The sequence below is a fragment of the Erpetoichthys calabaricus genome, chromosome 5 (genome assembly GCF_900747795.2).
Source record: "Erpetoichthys calabaricus chromosome 5, fErpCal1.3, whole genome shotgun sequence".
NCBI lineage: Eukaryota > Metazoa > Chordata > Cladistia > Polypteriformes > Polypteridae > Erpetoichthys > Erpetoichthys calabaricus.
The window spans coordinates 164,948,608-164,964,165 of record NC_041398.2 but is presented as its reverse complement, the minus strand read 5'-3'; the positions used below and the strand labels follow the sequence as shown (position 1 = coordinate 164,964,165).

Here is a 15,558-nt window from a genome sequence, read left to right as displayed (position 1 = left end):
GAAATTTGACATCGAAACTTCGAAAATTGATATCAACTTTTTAATAATTGTGTACGAACGTTGTAATATCGAACATAACCACCTCACATCCTCCTCCCTTTAAATTCTCCGCTCTCCTCTTCATTCCCGGACCCCACCCAGGTGCTGTAAATCCTCTTCCCCCATGCGCCCCCACCCCACTCCACTCCACTCCAAACTTCCCTCCAATCAGATCCCGTTTCCCAAACCTACGCGTGGCCGCAGCAACATGGAAGCCGAGACAAGGCTGAAAAAGTTGTACTGTTGGCCGTAATCTGCACTCTTTAAAAAAAATAAACTCGCTCTTCTTCGCCTATAACAAGTCACAGTGGATGCAATGAAAATGCTTGGCATGTACGTGCCTGACAGATTTTCTCTGAAGTCGTCTAAAGTCCAGGATGGAATTGGTCTTTACACCGCCAGACACGTAAAAAAGGTTTGTCTTTCTGAAAAATTCGGTGACTACACCGAAATAAGATTGGAGCGTATCGTGCGAGGCTTACATGGGAACGCAGCGGGTGACACGGTCCTTGCCCCGTACGTTAAACGCACAAAAGTACTCAAAACGCAGCTAAGCTGCCACGTCTGAACTGAACGCAGCTGTGTCGTAGTGGGCGCTTCATCGCAGAAGCCGTCTCGCTTCGCTCGATTTAAATCCTGGGTAGTGATTTTGCAAAACATAGGAAGTGGAAGCAATCCTGCCATTCGCCTTCTCAGCCCTGGTCACAGGATGCGTCAAATTGGAAATCAGTGGGCGTTAACCGTTCATCGTTTAGACATTTCTTTGCTAACGCAGAGTTATTGTTCGGGTGTAGAGTTAAGCTTTGTTTGGGTTGGGAGTAATGTTGACAATTAAAAGTAATGAACTCAAAAAGTCATTGCACTAATGCAGATGCCTGCTATATATAAATCAAGTGTTATATCGCACAAATGCCTGATACACCAATATCGGGACTATTTTGGTGTGGTCATCGTGTATTTTCAATTGGATTACTGTAAGTGGAGAGGCTTAGAGTCATTTTATGACTGTAATCATCTTTATAGTCCATGTTGTTTAGTTTATTGCAGTTACAGTTGTATTGTTTCTTACTTCCATTCATTATTAAAGCAGCAACGCAATAACCGACCCTAGAGGGAAAGTCAGAGTAACACAGCCGGGCTTATTCACGCATTATTACCAAGGCATGCCTTTGTGATAAATCCACACGATGTCAAACTAAATATGGGAGATGATGTCTAACCTACCAGCATCAGGGTACAACACAGGAATCAACCCAGGACTAAACACAAGTGAACCATAAGGGCACATTCTCATGAACGACCGCACTTGCTCAAACCATGTTCATTTAATCTAATGAGTACGTCATTGGGATGCGGACTTTGAAGCTGTGGGGCAGCTGAGCTAGTCAATACACCATTATACTACCCACAAATTATCAGTTATTGAATAGTCTTAATATTTTAATCAATTATATGTTTTTGGTATTTCAGATCAAGTAAAATAAAATAAACAAAAGTTTTAGTTAATAGTTATTTCAGTCACAGTTTGCTTGTAAAATTATTAAGTATTGCATTTTTAATGAAAGTATACAATTCTGTATTTCATTTACTCGCCACATTTCCATTTCGGGGCTCTTAATTTATTTCATTTTTTTCCAGCTTCTTTTAACACTAACTTTGTATAGAGTTTTTGGAATTGTTTTCAGACATTACAATATATTTAAGATTATAGTAGAAAGAGTAAGTATAATATTCAAATTATTAAGCTACTCAGGAATGTGAAGCTGAGAACAATACCATGCCAAGGATACGAGTCATGCAAGAACATAGTTGCAAGACTACAGGTTTTTATAAGATTCTCCAGCACAACAAAGTTATTATCCTTAGAGAGATTTTTATATTGTATACAGTATATATAGCAAAACATAGTGTAAATGTATTTTAATTCTTTTTTTTGTATCACAGGGAGAGAAATTTGGCCCATTTGCTGGTGAAAAGAAGATGCCTTGTGACTTGGATGATAACATGGACCCTCGACTAATGTGGGAGGTGTGTTTTTTATTAAATTACGGAATTTCACAGAATTTTTTTACAGAGCCAGATAAGGCAAGTCAAGAAGAAATGTATATATTTGTGTAGATGTGTGTGTGTGTGTGTATGTAAACACAGTGACTATGTAAGTATTCACCACATTGGAAGTATTCATATTTTATTAAAGTACAAAATAATTGATTTCATAAGTATTTACCCTCTTCATGTTATTATTTAGTACATACACCTTTGGCAGCAATTCCAGCCTTGAGACTGTTTTCACAGACCTCTATCAGCATTTCTCATCAAATATTGCAGTTTTCTCTATTTTCTTTACAATACTCCTCAATACTGTCAGGTTGCAAGTTAATTGTAATTGAACAAATAATTTAAAGCTCAGCCAAAATTTTTCAATTCCATTGAGATCTGTACCCCTATTTACCAAGTAAGCGTCTTAGAATTATTCCTAGAAACTGCACTACATGTCTGACTAGGAACAGAGTTGTTCATCCTCAGAGTAGAACATGTTTATACAACTAGGAGTATGAGTTCACATTTGTGAATGAATGACATTGCAATTGTACAACACTCTCAATTGCAAAATAATAATAACTTTATATACCACCTTATCATTATATTAACATGGAATTCAAGGTGCTTTCCTCAGATTAATAAACAAAAACAAAGATATGCCACATTTACTTGCATTATTATCATTATTTATTACTTTGATAATTTCTTATATATGTAACTATACTAAATCTAAGAATCAAACAGGTATTGATAAGCAAAATTTAACCACTAAAGTACAAAACAAACCTTCACTCTTATTGGAAAAAAAGTTTTCTAATTAAAATATTTAAACATTTTATACATTAGAAAATAGAGCAATCTGATCTAATTCATATATATATATATATATATATATATATATATATATATATATATATATATATATATATATATATACAGTGATCCCTCGCTATATCGCGCTTCGCCTTTCGCGGCTTCACTGTATCGCGGATTTTATATGTAAGCATATTTAAATATATATCGCGGATTTTTTGCTGGTTTGCGGATTTCTGAGGACAATGGGTCTTTTAATTTCTGGTACATGCTTCCTCAGTTGGTTTGCCCAGTTGATTTCATACAAGGGACGCTATTGGCAGATGGCTGAGAAGCTACCCAACTTACTTTCTCTCTCTCTCTCTTGCGCTGACTTTCTCTGATCCTGACGTAGGAGGTGTGAGCAGGGGGGCTGTTCGCACACCTAGACGATACGGACGCTCGTCTGAAAATGCTGAAAGATTATCTTCACGTTGCTACCTTCTGTGTGCAGCTGCTTCGTGAAGCGACAAGCTGCACGGTGCTTCGCATACTTAAAAGCTCAAAGGGCATGTATTGATTTTTGACTTTGTTTTTCTCTCTCTCTCTCTCTCTCTCTCTCTCTCTCTCTCGTTCTCTCTCTCTCTCCCTGCTCCTGACGGAGTGGGTGTGAGCTTCCGACTTCAACAGCTTTGTACCGGCGGTGCTTCGCATACTTAAAAGCCAAACAGCCCTATTGATTTGTTTGCTTTCCTCTCTGTTTCCTTTGAAGAGGAAGATATGTTTGCATTCTTTTAATTGTGAGACAGAACTGTCATCTCTGTCTTGTCATGGAGCACAGTTTAAACTTTTGAAAAAGAGACAAATGTTTGTTTGCAGTGTTTGAATAACGTTCCTGTCTCTCTACAACCTCCTGTGTTTCTGCGCAAATCTGTGACCCAAGCATGACAATATAAAAATAACCATATAAACATATGGTTTCTACTTCGCGGATTTTCTTATTTCGCGGGTGGCTCTGGAACGCAACCCCCGCGATGGAGGAGGGATTACTGTATATATATATATATATGTGTGTATATGTGTATATGTATATAGTTTGTATCTACATTTTACCTAGACAACCCATTGAGTAGAAACAGTTTGTTATTAAAATTAATGAAAAGATACAAATTCAAATAACAGTCCATAGCAGTTTCACTTGATTTAGGATGTAGATAAAGTTCTTAATTCCTGAATGTGAATGTTTTAACAGCTGACACAGAGGAGAGGAAAACAAAAAACTCCTACGATGGCTATAGGAGAAAAATAATCCTATGGTAGGCCACGGTCAGAAAACAAAAATGAGTAAATCAAATCAGTTTCTGCATCATGAAAGTCAGAATGACCTAGGCCAGCTGGTCGCCAGCCCTCCACTGGGTTCAGTTGATACAGTCAATAAAAGTTTCCAAGTCCTCCTCGTTTCCTCCAGTACCCCAGGTGACTACAGAATAGAGCGCTTTGAGCAGGTCTGGGTGGCAAGTGCCACCACACAGGATGGGAGACAAAAAACATAAAAATAAAGTAATGGATTAATGCTGAGTACTTATTAACACAGACCTGGGGACCTGGGTTCGCTTCCCGGGTCCTCCCTGCGTGGAGTTTGCATGTTCTCCCCGTGTCTGCGTGGGTTTCCTCCGGGCGCTCCGGTTTCCTCCCACAGTCCAAAGACATGCAGGTTAGGTGGATTGGCATTTCTAAATTGGCCCTAGTGTGTGCTTGGTGTGTGGGTGTGTTTGTGTATGTGTGTCCTGTGGTGGGTTGGCACCCTGCCCGGGATTGGTTCCTGCCTTGTGCCCTGTGCTGGCTGGGATTGGCTCCAGCAGACCCCCGTGACCCTGTGTTTGGATTCAGCGGGTTGGTAAATGGATGGATGGATGGACTTATTAACACAATAAAGAGCTAAACTTATAATTCAGATCACTATTTTATTATATAATTGCACTTTTAATTCAGATCACTATATTATGATATAATTACTGGAAAGCCAGATTTAAAAAAAAAAAAAAAAAAAAAAAGTGCTGTTAGAGGTTTTTTGAAATGTTCCACAAATTTAGCCTGCCGTATTTCTGTTGGTAAATTATTACAAAGTTTACGTGCATAAGACCAGAAAATTTGCCTCCCCAATTCTTTTATGCTTTGATCCTGGAATAACAAGCAAACCAGAATTAGATTAGAAACGCAGATCTAAGATTGTGATTTGGTACATAAGGAAACCGGCATTCTGAGATGTAGGTAGTGGCAAGAAGCTTTGTTTAAAACTTTGCATACAAGAAGAAGTATTTTAACATCGATTCTAAAGGACACTGGCAATTAATGTAAAGATGTTAGTATTGTGGATATACTGTGTGGTCATATTTTTTCATTTTGGTTAAAATTCTTGCTGCTGCATTCTGGACAAGCTGTAGCCGTTTTCCGTACAGTGGAACCTCAGTTTACGACCATAATTCGTTCCAAACCTGTGGTCGTAAACCGAATTGATCGTGAACCGAAGCAATTTCCTCCATAGGATTGTATGTAAATACAATTAATCCATTCCAGACCGTACGAACTGTATGTAAATATATTTTTTTAAAGATTTTTAAGCACAAATATAGTTAATTACTCCATAGAATGCACAGTGTAATAGTAAACTAATGTAAAAACATTGAATAACACTGACACAAACACCCAAGCTCCCTGCTCAGCTGCACGAGCAGGCTCGCTCGCTCGCAGTCAGCTGCATGTGCCCTCTCTCTCTCTCTCTCTCTCTCTCTCAGCAGCATGTGAGCCCGCTCTCTCTCTCTCTAACATTGCAGCAGTTTGCGCTATAGCCTGGCAACCGATCGCTGATATAAACACTTTCTTTTAATGAGTTTTAAGCACAGGGGGAAAAAAGGAACATTTGAACAAATCCGAATTTTATTTAAAAACCAACCACATGCAACGAAGAAAGTAACGTTTACAGGAGTTTGCGCTATAACCTTGCAACCGATCGCTGTATAAACACTTTCTTTTAACCCTTTAATCGCCAATTCCCTAAATATTCCCCACGCCAGGCGAAATCTGAACAATTTTCGTTTTTTTACTTTTTTACATTTTTTTTACATTTTTTACATTTATTCAAGCAGTATTGACCACTAAATGTTGTGCAAGTTCTAGAAATGGGCAAACACATAATAAAACACAAAATGTACCTTTTCTCAGGCTTCCACAACAATAAACTTTCATCAACTGTAAATGATGGTCCTGGCATGTAGGGCAACTGAAATGCTTCAAATAAATGGTCAATCAAAGGACGTAGCTTGAACAAGCGGTCGCGGTTTGGATCTTTCTTATCTGGCTCATTTCTGTTGTCATTCAAATGAAAGAATTTCAGCAGCAAAGAGAATTGGTTACGTGTCATGATAGCTGCAAAAATAGGTGTTGCATACATAGGATCTGTAGACCAGTACATCTCAATATCTGGTTTTCTGATTATTTCCATCAACATCAAAATCCCAATGAATTTTTTCATTTTGTTTTCATCAGTGTCTACCCAAGCACGAACACGGGAATGTGGAGGTAAATTGGGATTTTTCTCAATAAACTGTGCTGCATACAGATTTGTCTGATGAGCAAAATGTCTGATCAAATCAGGTGACACAAACAGCTCATAAAACTGCTCAGCAGTATAATTGTTTACATCAACAGTAAAGCCACACGTTGCCTCAAACGGATGCAGAAAAGGTAGTTCACCTCGGGCAGCAGTCCAGTTGAGATGCTGGGGATACACCCACTCATCGCCGTCATCCGATGCGCCGTCATTCACAGTATCATGCAGCGCACGTTGCTGATCATCATTGTCGCTAAAATCTTCTTCAGAACTGCTACAATCATGATCAGAATTATTGTCCAAAATCGCCTGCAAAACCTCACTTGAAGTCAGTTTACGTTTCGCCATATTCACAGCTTTCACTTTCGAATCACATCACGTGATCAGCCAATACAAGCGCAGAGTTGTCGAAATACAACGTAGTAATAATACCCACGCCAAACTGTCAGTTATACTACGCGCCAGGCATTCACATAACCACAGGCAAATGTGCCGGATAATTCCGGCAGTAAGGCATCAGCATTAAAGCTACGATGCCGGATGTATCCGGCAGAGGGCGGTTAAGGGGTTAATGAGTTTTAAGCACAGGGGGGAAAAAAGGAACATCTGAACAAATCCGAACTTTATTTAAAAACCAACCACAAGCAACCAAGAAAGTAACATTAACAGGAGTTTGCGCTATAGCCTTGCAACCGATCGCTGTATAAACACTTTCCTTCAATGAGTTTTAAGCACAGGGGGAAAAAAGGAACATTTGAACAAATCTGTAATACAAAAACTAACCATAAACCACCAAGAAAACTAACCTTGCATGAGTCGAGGTCTGGCATGAAGTGAGGAGAAAATGGGTGTACAGGAGGTTACAGTTTTGAGGGAGATGGAGGAATGTTTTCTCTCTTGTGATTTCTTGGGTTTCTGGTGTTTTTAGCTGTTTAGCTGGTGGGAGCGAAAGCCTCGTGCAGCCATTCCAAAAACAAAGTCCGTGTGACCCAACCCTTCGTGTTTGCCCACCACATCACTGGCAGTCTGGCTTTGTTTACATTGTGCTGTTTGAAAGCACGAGGGTTCTCAAATTGGTAAATGAGTAAACTGGTAAACAGTTTTTTCCACCTCTTCCAGCACTTGAGGCCTCTGCCTGGTTAACGCTGTAACTCCTTTTGCAACATCAGCTGCTTTAATAGATTCTTTCTGCTTTAGAATAGTCGAAATCGTAGGTTTTGACTTCTTGTACTCGGCGGCAAGATCAGTAACACGAACGCCACGCTCATACTTTTCAATAATTTCTTTCTTTACTTCGATTTCAATTTTCTGCAAAACTTTCTTCTCACCACTCTTCACTTGCTTAGAAGCCATGGTTAACTGCAAAAGCACACGAAATACTGTAGAACACAAAGAGTTCACAGGTAAAGCACGCACGTCTGACTGAGAACAATGAACAGGGAGAGAGAGGCTGAACACGTGCTTAAATACAGTAATCGGTGCTAACGAACTAGAAGGGAAATGAACTAGAGCACAAAGAGTTCACAGCGAAAGCATGCATGCACGCCTGACGGAGAACAATGCAACACGTACGGAAATCATCAGCTCGCACAAAGCGAAAGGGAAACTGGCTTGTTCATATACCGAGTGTGTGGTCGTGAACCGAGGCAAAAGTTTGGCGAACTTTTTGGTCGTAAACCAAGTTGTACGTGTACCGAGACGTTCGTGAACCCAGGTTCCACTGTACTTGGGTAGTCGAGATAGAACAGCATTGCAGTAATCTAGTTGGCTAAATACAAATGCGTGTATTCATGTTTCGGCATCTATAAATGTTATAAGAGATTTCACCCCTGCAATGTTCCTTAGATGGAAGAATGCAGTCTTGGTAATATTATTAATATGTGATTTGCATTTAAGGTCAGCGTCAATAATAACACCTAAATTCTTGACCTCTGGTTTGATTTGCAGGGTTAGATGATTAATTCTGTTTCTAAGACTCTCACTGTGTTTATTGCTGCCAATAACTAACAATTCTGTTTTATCCTAATTTGAGGTTTAAGGAAATTCATATTTATCCATTCTGTAATACTAGTAAGGCAGTAGATTAAAGGGTGTAGAGGCTATTGGTGATCAGGTGCAATGGATATATAGAGCTGTGTATCATCAGCATAGCTATGGTTATTTACATTATAACTAGCCATGTGCGCCCAACTATGTTGCGCGTGTTAAAGTTGTCTGTGAAGGGCTACCTGTTTAAACGCGGCTGCCAGTCATAAACTGGGCCTTTCGTCGCACAGCATTATGATTTTTTATAAGGGAAACAAAATTACAAAACAAAACCCTTGGACATTGATTCGATAGGAACGGCCTACTCGGAATCACTGTCCGAATAGTAATTATGTGGTGGTGTAGGAGCATTTCTGCTTCTCTCCGTTCACAGTCCGTCTTGTTTTCACGAAACTGTCGTTTCCTCTCACAATCTCTTCTCAACCTTTCTCCAATCTCGCAGGTTGCTTTGTGGCAATCCAAAGAGTAAGGCAATATACACGGAGCAATGGTTATAAAAGGGGGACACATAGGTATCCAGGCTCTTTAAAGCATAAATAGGGATCACTTCACTGACATGTGAGCAAGCCAGGATACAACTGTGAGACGCGCAGCACTCGCTGGCAACAACGTAACAATAATAATTTCCGGAACATGCTGTTACGTTGTCATTCATTTTACCCACTGTCTTTCTTTCATTCATATGTTATGTAGGCACGTACCTTTTATCTTCGGCAATCTCATTCTCCAACCAGGCCTCAGGAGCTAACCAGCGTAACACTGTCCACCACCCCTTTCGTTATTCCGGCACATTGTTGACATCCATGAGTAACAACAACGTACTAAACTGGAATGTGGTCTACACATGCGTGGAATTCGTGGACAAACAAAGATCAAGATCCAAATGAAGATTATATATAAAGATTAGTTAATTTAAAGCACAACAATTTCTTTAGTTTGAATGTCTGTGTTTTGAGGTGTGACTGGAGTACTACAGTCTTCAGTAGTATAAGCCTGGAGGAGATTTTTAATGCAATGCCTATGTTTTAGCTGTCTCTCTACTGCCATCTAGTGCTTCTTCTTCTAACTCATTCGCGGACAAACAAAGATCAAGATCCAAATGAAGATTATATATAGAGATGGTCCTAAAATTGATCCCTGCAGTACACCACATAGAATATCATGTATTTTTGCAATCACCATAACTGACAAAGAATTTCCTTCCAGTTATATATTATTTAAACTGAACATCCTACCCACTGGCTAAGGCAGTTTTTAAGAATATTACGTATTGAATGTTGTACTCAAGTCTAACGGAACAAGTACAGATTTTTTATTTGCATCTACAATGTTTTGCAGATCATTTACTACTGTAATTTCACTAGAACTGTTTTAGTACTATGATTTGATCCAAAACCTGGCTGATACTTATCAAAAATAACATTTTTATTCATATAATATCTTAACTGTTGAAAAGCTGCTTTTTCTAGAATTTTACTGAGAAAAGGCAAATTGGAGATTGGCCTATAATTGTCTACGATAAAACAATCAAGGTTGTTTTTCTTGAGCAGAGGCTTAATTACAGCAGTTTTGAAAGAATCTGGGAAAATGCCAGAATCTAATGAACAATTTACTATTTCAAGTACGTTGTTAAGTAGATCAGAAACTTCTTTAAAGTAGCTCATAGGAATGGTGTCTAATACATAAGTAGTAATTACAGTATTCTATAAAATTCAAATTAAGTAATTTTAGTGAAGTAGCTTAATTTGCAATGCTGAGCTCGTTCAGCCTCAACAAAATTATTTTAAGTTGGTTTTAAGTAAGTCTAATATTACTTATCTTTTCTTTAAAATATACTGCAAAATCTTTACTTTTACCCTCTGATTCTCTTAGTGCTAATGGAGCTGGATTTAATTTGGAACTGGATTTTTTGGATTACCTGCACTGTTATTAATAATTTTAGAAAAGTAAGACACTCTCGCCATACAAACTGCTAAGTTATATTTAGCTATGCGAGCCTTTAGTCTTTCTCCATTGATGTTCTGCCCTATGGCACTCCCTTTTAAGTCTGCAGACTGTCTTTAGTTTTCCACATTACTACGACCGTAGATGACTTCTTAACATGTTTTTTCGGGAGCTACCAGGTTTACCGCAACCTATATCTTCGCATTGAAATTCTCTACCATATTATTTACATTACTGCCTGCATTGGAAAAGTCAGTGAATTCAGGCTGACTATTAATTATATTAGAAAATCTGGCAGCAGCTGTGGTGTCAAAATAACGTTGATTAACAGTACGTTCCTCTTTGGATCTAGTAACAGACAGTACTATTGTAAAAATAATACATTAATGATCAGAGATACCAATGTCCAGGATCTGTGTCACGTTAATATTAAGCCCTTTGATATGACTAAATCCAGCGTATGGCCCCCCTTTATGTGTTGGCTGGGTGACAAGGTGATTAAGATCAAATGAGATTGGAAGCTTCATAAATTCTCTTACCTTGGCATCACCCAGATCATTTATATGAAGATTTAAATCGTCCAGTATTACAAACCTATTGTATGCCATTTTTATTATATAATAATTATATAATATGATATAATAGATAGATAGATACTTTATCTATCTATCTATCTATCTATCTATCTATCTATCTATCTATCTATCTATCTATCTGAAAGATGTGAAATTGCCAAGGTTGATAACATTACAATTTAACTGGCTAGAAAAAATATTTGCGAGGCTGCCACCTTTTTTCCTTTGGTGAACAGAATAAAAGAAATTATAACCCAGAGGAATAGGTTCTTAAAGGACACTAGCGCCATTTACTTTTAACCATGTCTCATAAAGAATTAAACAATCTATTTACCTCTCCGTGACAAAGTCATTTATGTAAAATGTTTTACTAGTTAAAACTCTAATATTAAAAAAGGCCATATTAAGGGTTGTGTTAGCACATGGTTCTACACAAGCCTTGGGTTGACTAGAAATACATATTGTTTGCATTTACTCCAGGCCACCTGTACTTTCTAGGAGATTTAGGTTTCTTTATAATAGGTTTAACGCAATGTATTTATTTAGGGAAAGCCCCTATGTATTCATTATATTTTAATATATATTTATATCTATCATTAATGTATTATTCGATAGTCAAGAGTGGTATATTACCTTAGCGATGTTTTCGGAGTGGACCTGAACTCCGAGTCTACTGGGGTATAGGTCATCCCACTTGAAGAACTGCTGTCTCTCCCAGAAGGAATTTTATAGTTTCCTTGGAAATTCTAATGACATTTTGTAGTTTTGTAATACACTGCTGCTTTACCACAAAGATGATAATATTAATATTAAAGTAGTAGTAGGATAAGTAGAAGAAAAAAAAGAAGGATAAGGAAATTATAATAAGATTGTGTTTTGGCCTAAGATGTACATACAGTAATTGTTTCCTTTTCTCAACAACATCAAAAATAATACTGAAACAAGCACCAAGATGGAAAGACTGAGACACACACTGAATGAGAGGAAAACCTCCGATAATTAGCTTGCTTATTTAGCAATGAATGAACCACAGCAATGTTTCCAGAAGAAACACTTTTCTGGTACAGTTAATGAAATTAGCTAAAGCTATTGCTACCTTATTTCTGAAGCCACGATCACTCTTCCAGTGTTATTGATCATCTTCTAGAATTTCTAGAGCATCTTCATGGTTTATATTCATCATCCACGCCTCATTTTCTGCAAGGATGTATATTTCCAATTCCCCTCAGAGACTCTGTCTGCCTTCTTGAACCTTCTTGGTTTTGTAAAGTGCAACAGAAAGGTTTGTGGAATGTAGAGATCAGTGTACTTGTGTAACACTTCACTTTAAATCACCAATACAGTCCTGCCATGTTTCAGGGTAATATGTTGGTTCCTATAATATCCTCCTGTGACCTCCTGTATGTTGATACTGTGACAAAGCTTGCAATTTACACGTGTGCTCATCTGCACTTGGTGCAATGATCTTTATGTCCATGCCGATTTGCAAGTATACAGCTTACTTTAACATTCCCTGATGTGAAGTTGTGGGGAAATTTATAAATCTGCATAATGCCTCACAGTCCAAAGACATGCTGGTTAGGTGGATTGGCGATTCTAAATTGGCCCTAGTGTATGCATGGTGTGTGGGTGTGTTTGTGTGTGTCCTGCGGTGGGTTGGCACCCTGCCCAGGATTGGTTCCTGCCTTGTGCCCTGTGTTGGCTGGGATTGGCTCCAGCAGACCCCCCTGACCCTGTGTTCGGATTCAGCGGGTTGGAAAATGGATGGATGGATAATGCCTCACCCATTGTTAAGGGTGTTCAAAATTTGGTAATAAAATTTAAGAGACGGTTGGTTGTGACTTATCCAAATCATCACCATATCAAAGCTGCATTTTACGAATAACATTACCAAGGCTTTAATTTTGTCTGATTGTTCCATCTATGTGGAGAAGCCATGCACTATCATGTAACCTACAAGATTTGCTATGCATATTATTCAGTCTGTAACAAATCAATATCTTTTTACGAGTTTACTGTTGTCCAATGTATCCAAAACATTCTGCCTTTTCTGGGATGTGTGCGACGATTTCTGCCTGAATGCCACCTTCTGGCAGCTCCTAGCGAGTTAGGACAACTCACAATCTCTCCTAAATCCTGGTGAAGTTAGGAGTAATTTCCTAAAATAGGAAAAGTAGAAAGGAGCAAACTTATATGTGATAAATATTTTTTTTTGTGTAATTAATTTAGACTGCTTTGCATAGAGGTGTTTTCACTTTAATATTAAAGAGTCTTTTTTTGTTAAACAGTGTGATCAGTATCAAAAATCTAAGTTAAACTCATTGTGAATCATTATTTTACTAGTTGAGTATCCCTACTCAGAAATTAAAAAATCTCAAATGCTCCAAAATCCAAAACCTTTGTAGTGCCTACATGACACTTTCTATGTTTCTTTTAATTTTTTTTTAACTGCTGAGTAGATGTGAATAATATGTGCAGATTTATAACCAATTTATTTATTCTGGTGTAGTGGGGATTGGGTTGGTTTGGGTTTGATGCCTTGTGAAGCATTAAGCGCAACAAAGCTATGACCGGGTGAATGGGTGGAAGAGTGTCAGGACAGTTGTTCCCCAAGAAGCTCCACGAAACTAAGATACATGATTAACGGTCTGAATTGGGGGTCCCCTTTGAAGCAGCAAGTACCATGAACCACCGTCAAGCGAGCAACTGTCCTGCTGTGAATTGCCAGAACATGCGACAAATCGTGCATTACAGTTCAAAAGTTATGTGTGACACACATTAAAAAAAAGGGTGCCACAAGTGGAAAGTTCCACACCATGGGTCACATTTATAAAATTTTGCTTAGATTTGAGCATAAAATACATGTATGCCAAAAACAAAATCAGATTTATAAAACCTGCCTTACACACATTTCTGTGCAGTTTACCTTTAAAAATCACAATCATCTTGTAAATATGCACACATAATTGTGCCTCAAAACTCATAATGACATTATAGATGACTTATGCATTAATGGAATGCCACTACTTACGTTTAACAAAAGCAGCTTCAGTTTCATTATGAAGACTGGACACTGCTGCAGATTGCCTTTTTATGTTGTCAAAAACATCATTTTTTATGTATGTATACTTCCACCATATGAAAACTGATAGCAGTGATGTTGATATATATATAGATCAGTAGTGTAAAGTTCATTTCACTGGCATCAAGAGATTCTTTTTGTACATGTCATTTTATCATGGTTCTTGAATATCAGCTTGTTAATAGATGGTGGCAATAGCAATGGCACACAACACTGGACAGCTTAGTGTCATTTCACATTCTAAAGTTTATTATACTGTATTTACATGAACAAATGCCTGTGGGTTAGTGGATGATATTATTAAGCATTATATTAGAATATTTTTGAATGTTTGATTGAAGGAAGTATTATTTTTTGACAAAAGTGCGACACCATTGTTCATTACTTAAACTAGTCTATAGGATATAATCTAATGTGGTTTTTATTTTTCATCGAGAAGACTGGTTATTGATGCCTGACATAATGTTTTTGATGGGATGTTTTCTTTATCTTCCATATCATGTACATAACGAACATTAATGGACCTTTTTTTTAATTCTCTTGGTTATTTGTCTAGACCTCCAGCTTTCTGCTTTGTAAAGATGTGAAAACATCTTAAATCTTAAAGTCTCAGAGTTCTGTTCAATGTCCTTCTTCATTGTGTGTAACTTTGTGACATTTCTGTTTTATCAAAAAATATTTTAATGCATTGTGATTCACATAATATCTTAATGTGTTACCTGTTTCTTGATTTTTTGTCACCTTGACTCCACTTGCATACATTTTATCTCCTTTTTTAAAAATGGGTAGCAATAACCAATGAGTCAGTTCAAAGGTACTGTCTCTTCCTTCTATATAGTAATGCAGAGAAGAAGGTTATTAATATGTCCATATATTACTGTTTGGGTACTGTTTTAGCAAGGAGTGGCTGCTTCTTATAAATCCTTATGGCCTTGCCAGTATGGAGCTTTTCACGTCTATATAACAAACTCTATAGAAAAGAGTACATTAAAAAGAAAGTGGTAAAGGAAACGTAAGCATTTAAAGGTTAGGCAAAAAATAAAAAATTGGGAATCACAAATAGAGCTTTTGTCTTTAAATTTATTTTCCTTTGTTTTTTCTTTTTTATGTGGTATGTACTTTTTACTGCTTGTTTTTTGGTTCAGTGCCTGTTTGTAGATCTTGTTTATACAGTATGTTTTGCTTTGTATGTTTAGTAGTTCATGTTATTTACAGAACACTTTGCTGTGCCTCTCTCTCTCTCTGTGCTCTTGAATATTTTCTTTACTATTATTATTTTTTGAAGATTTAATGTAAGTTGATATTTCTTGTAAGGATTATTAATATTAGTCAGAATTTCATGAATATCATACATATCCTCCATGTCTTATGTTTGCTTCTTACAAGTGGTGGTGTATCACTTTAGTGATTGTTTTTAGTGCATCAGT

General features: G+C 37.5%; 1 protein-coding gene across 2 annotated transcripts in view; it reads left to right on the top strand.

Annotated features, from left to right (window-relative positions):
• Positions 1–207: 207 nt before the first annotated feature.
• Positions 208–15,558, top strand: part of prdm5 (PR domain containing 5) — a 295,484-nt gene continuing 280,133 nt past the window's right edge. For both annotated transcript variants that reach the window (XM_028802172.2, XM_028802169.2), the window contains exons 1-2: positions 208–454; positions 1,984–2,067. In XM_028802172.2, the coding sequence (XP_028658005.1) occupies positions 356–454; positions 1,984–2,067 (183 nt within the window). In that variant the 5' untranslated portion in view covers positions 208–355. The remainder of the gene's footprint in view (positions 455–1,983; positions 2,068–15,558) is intronic.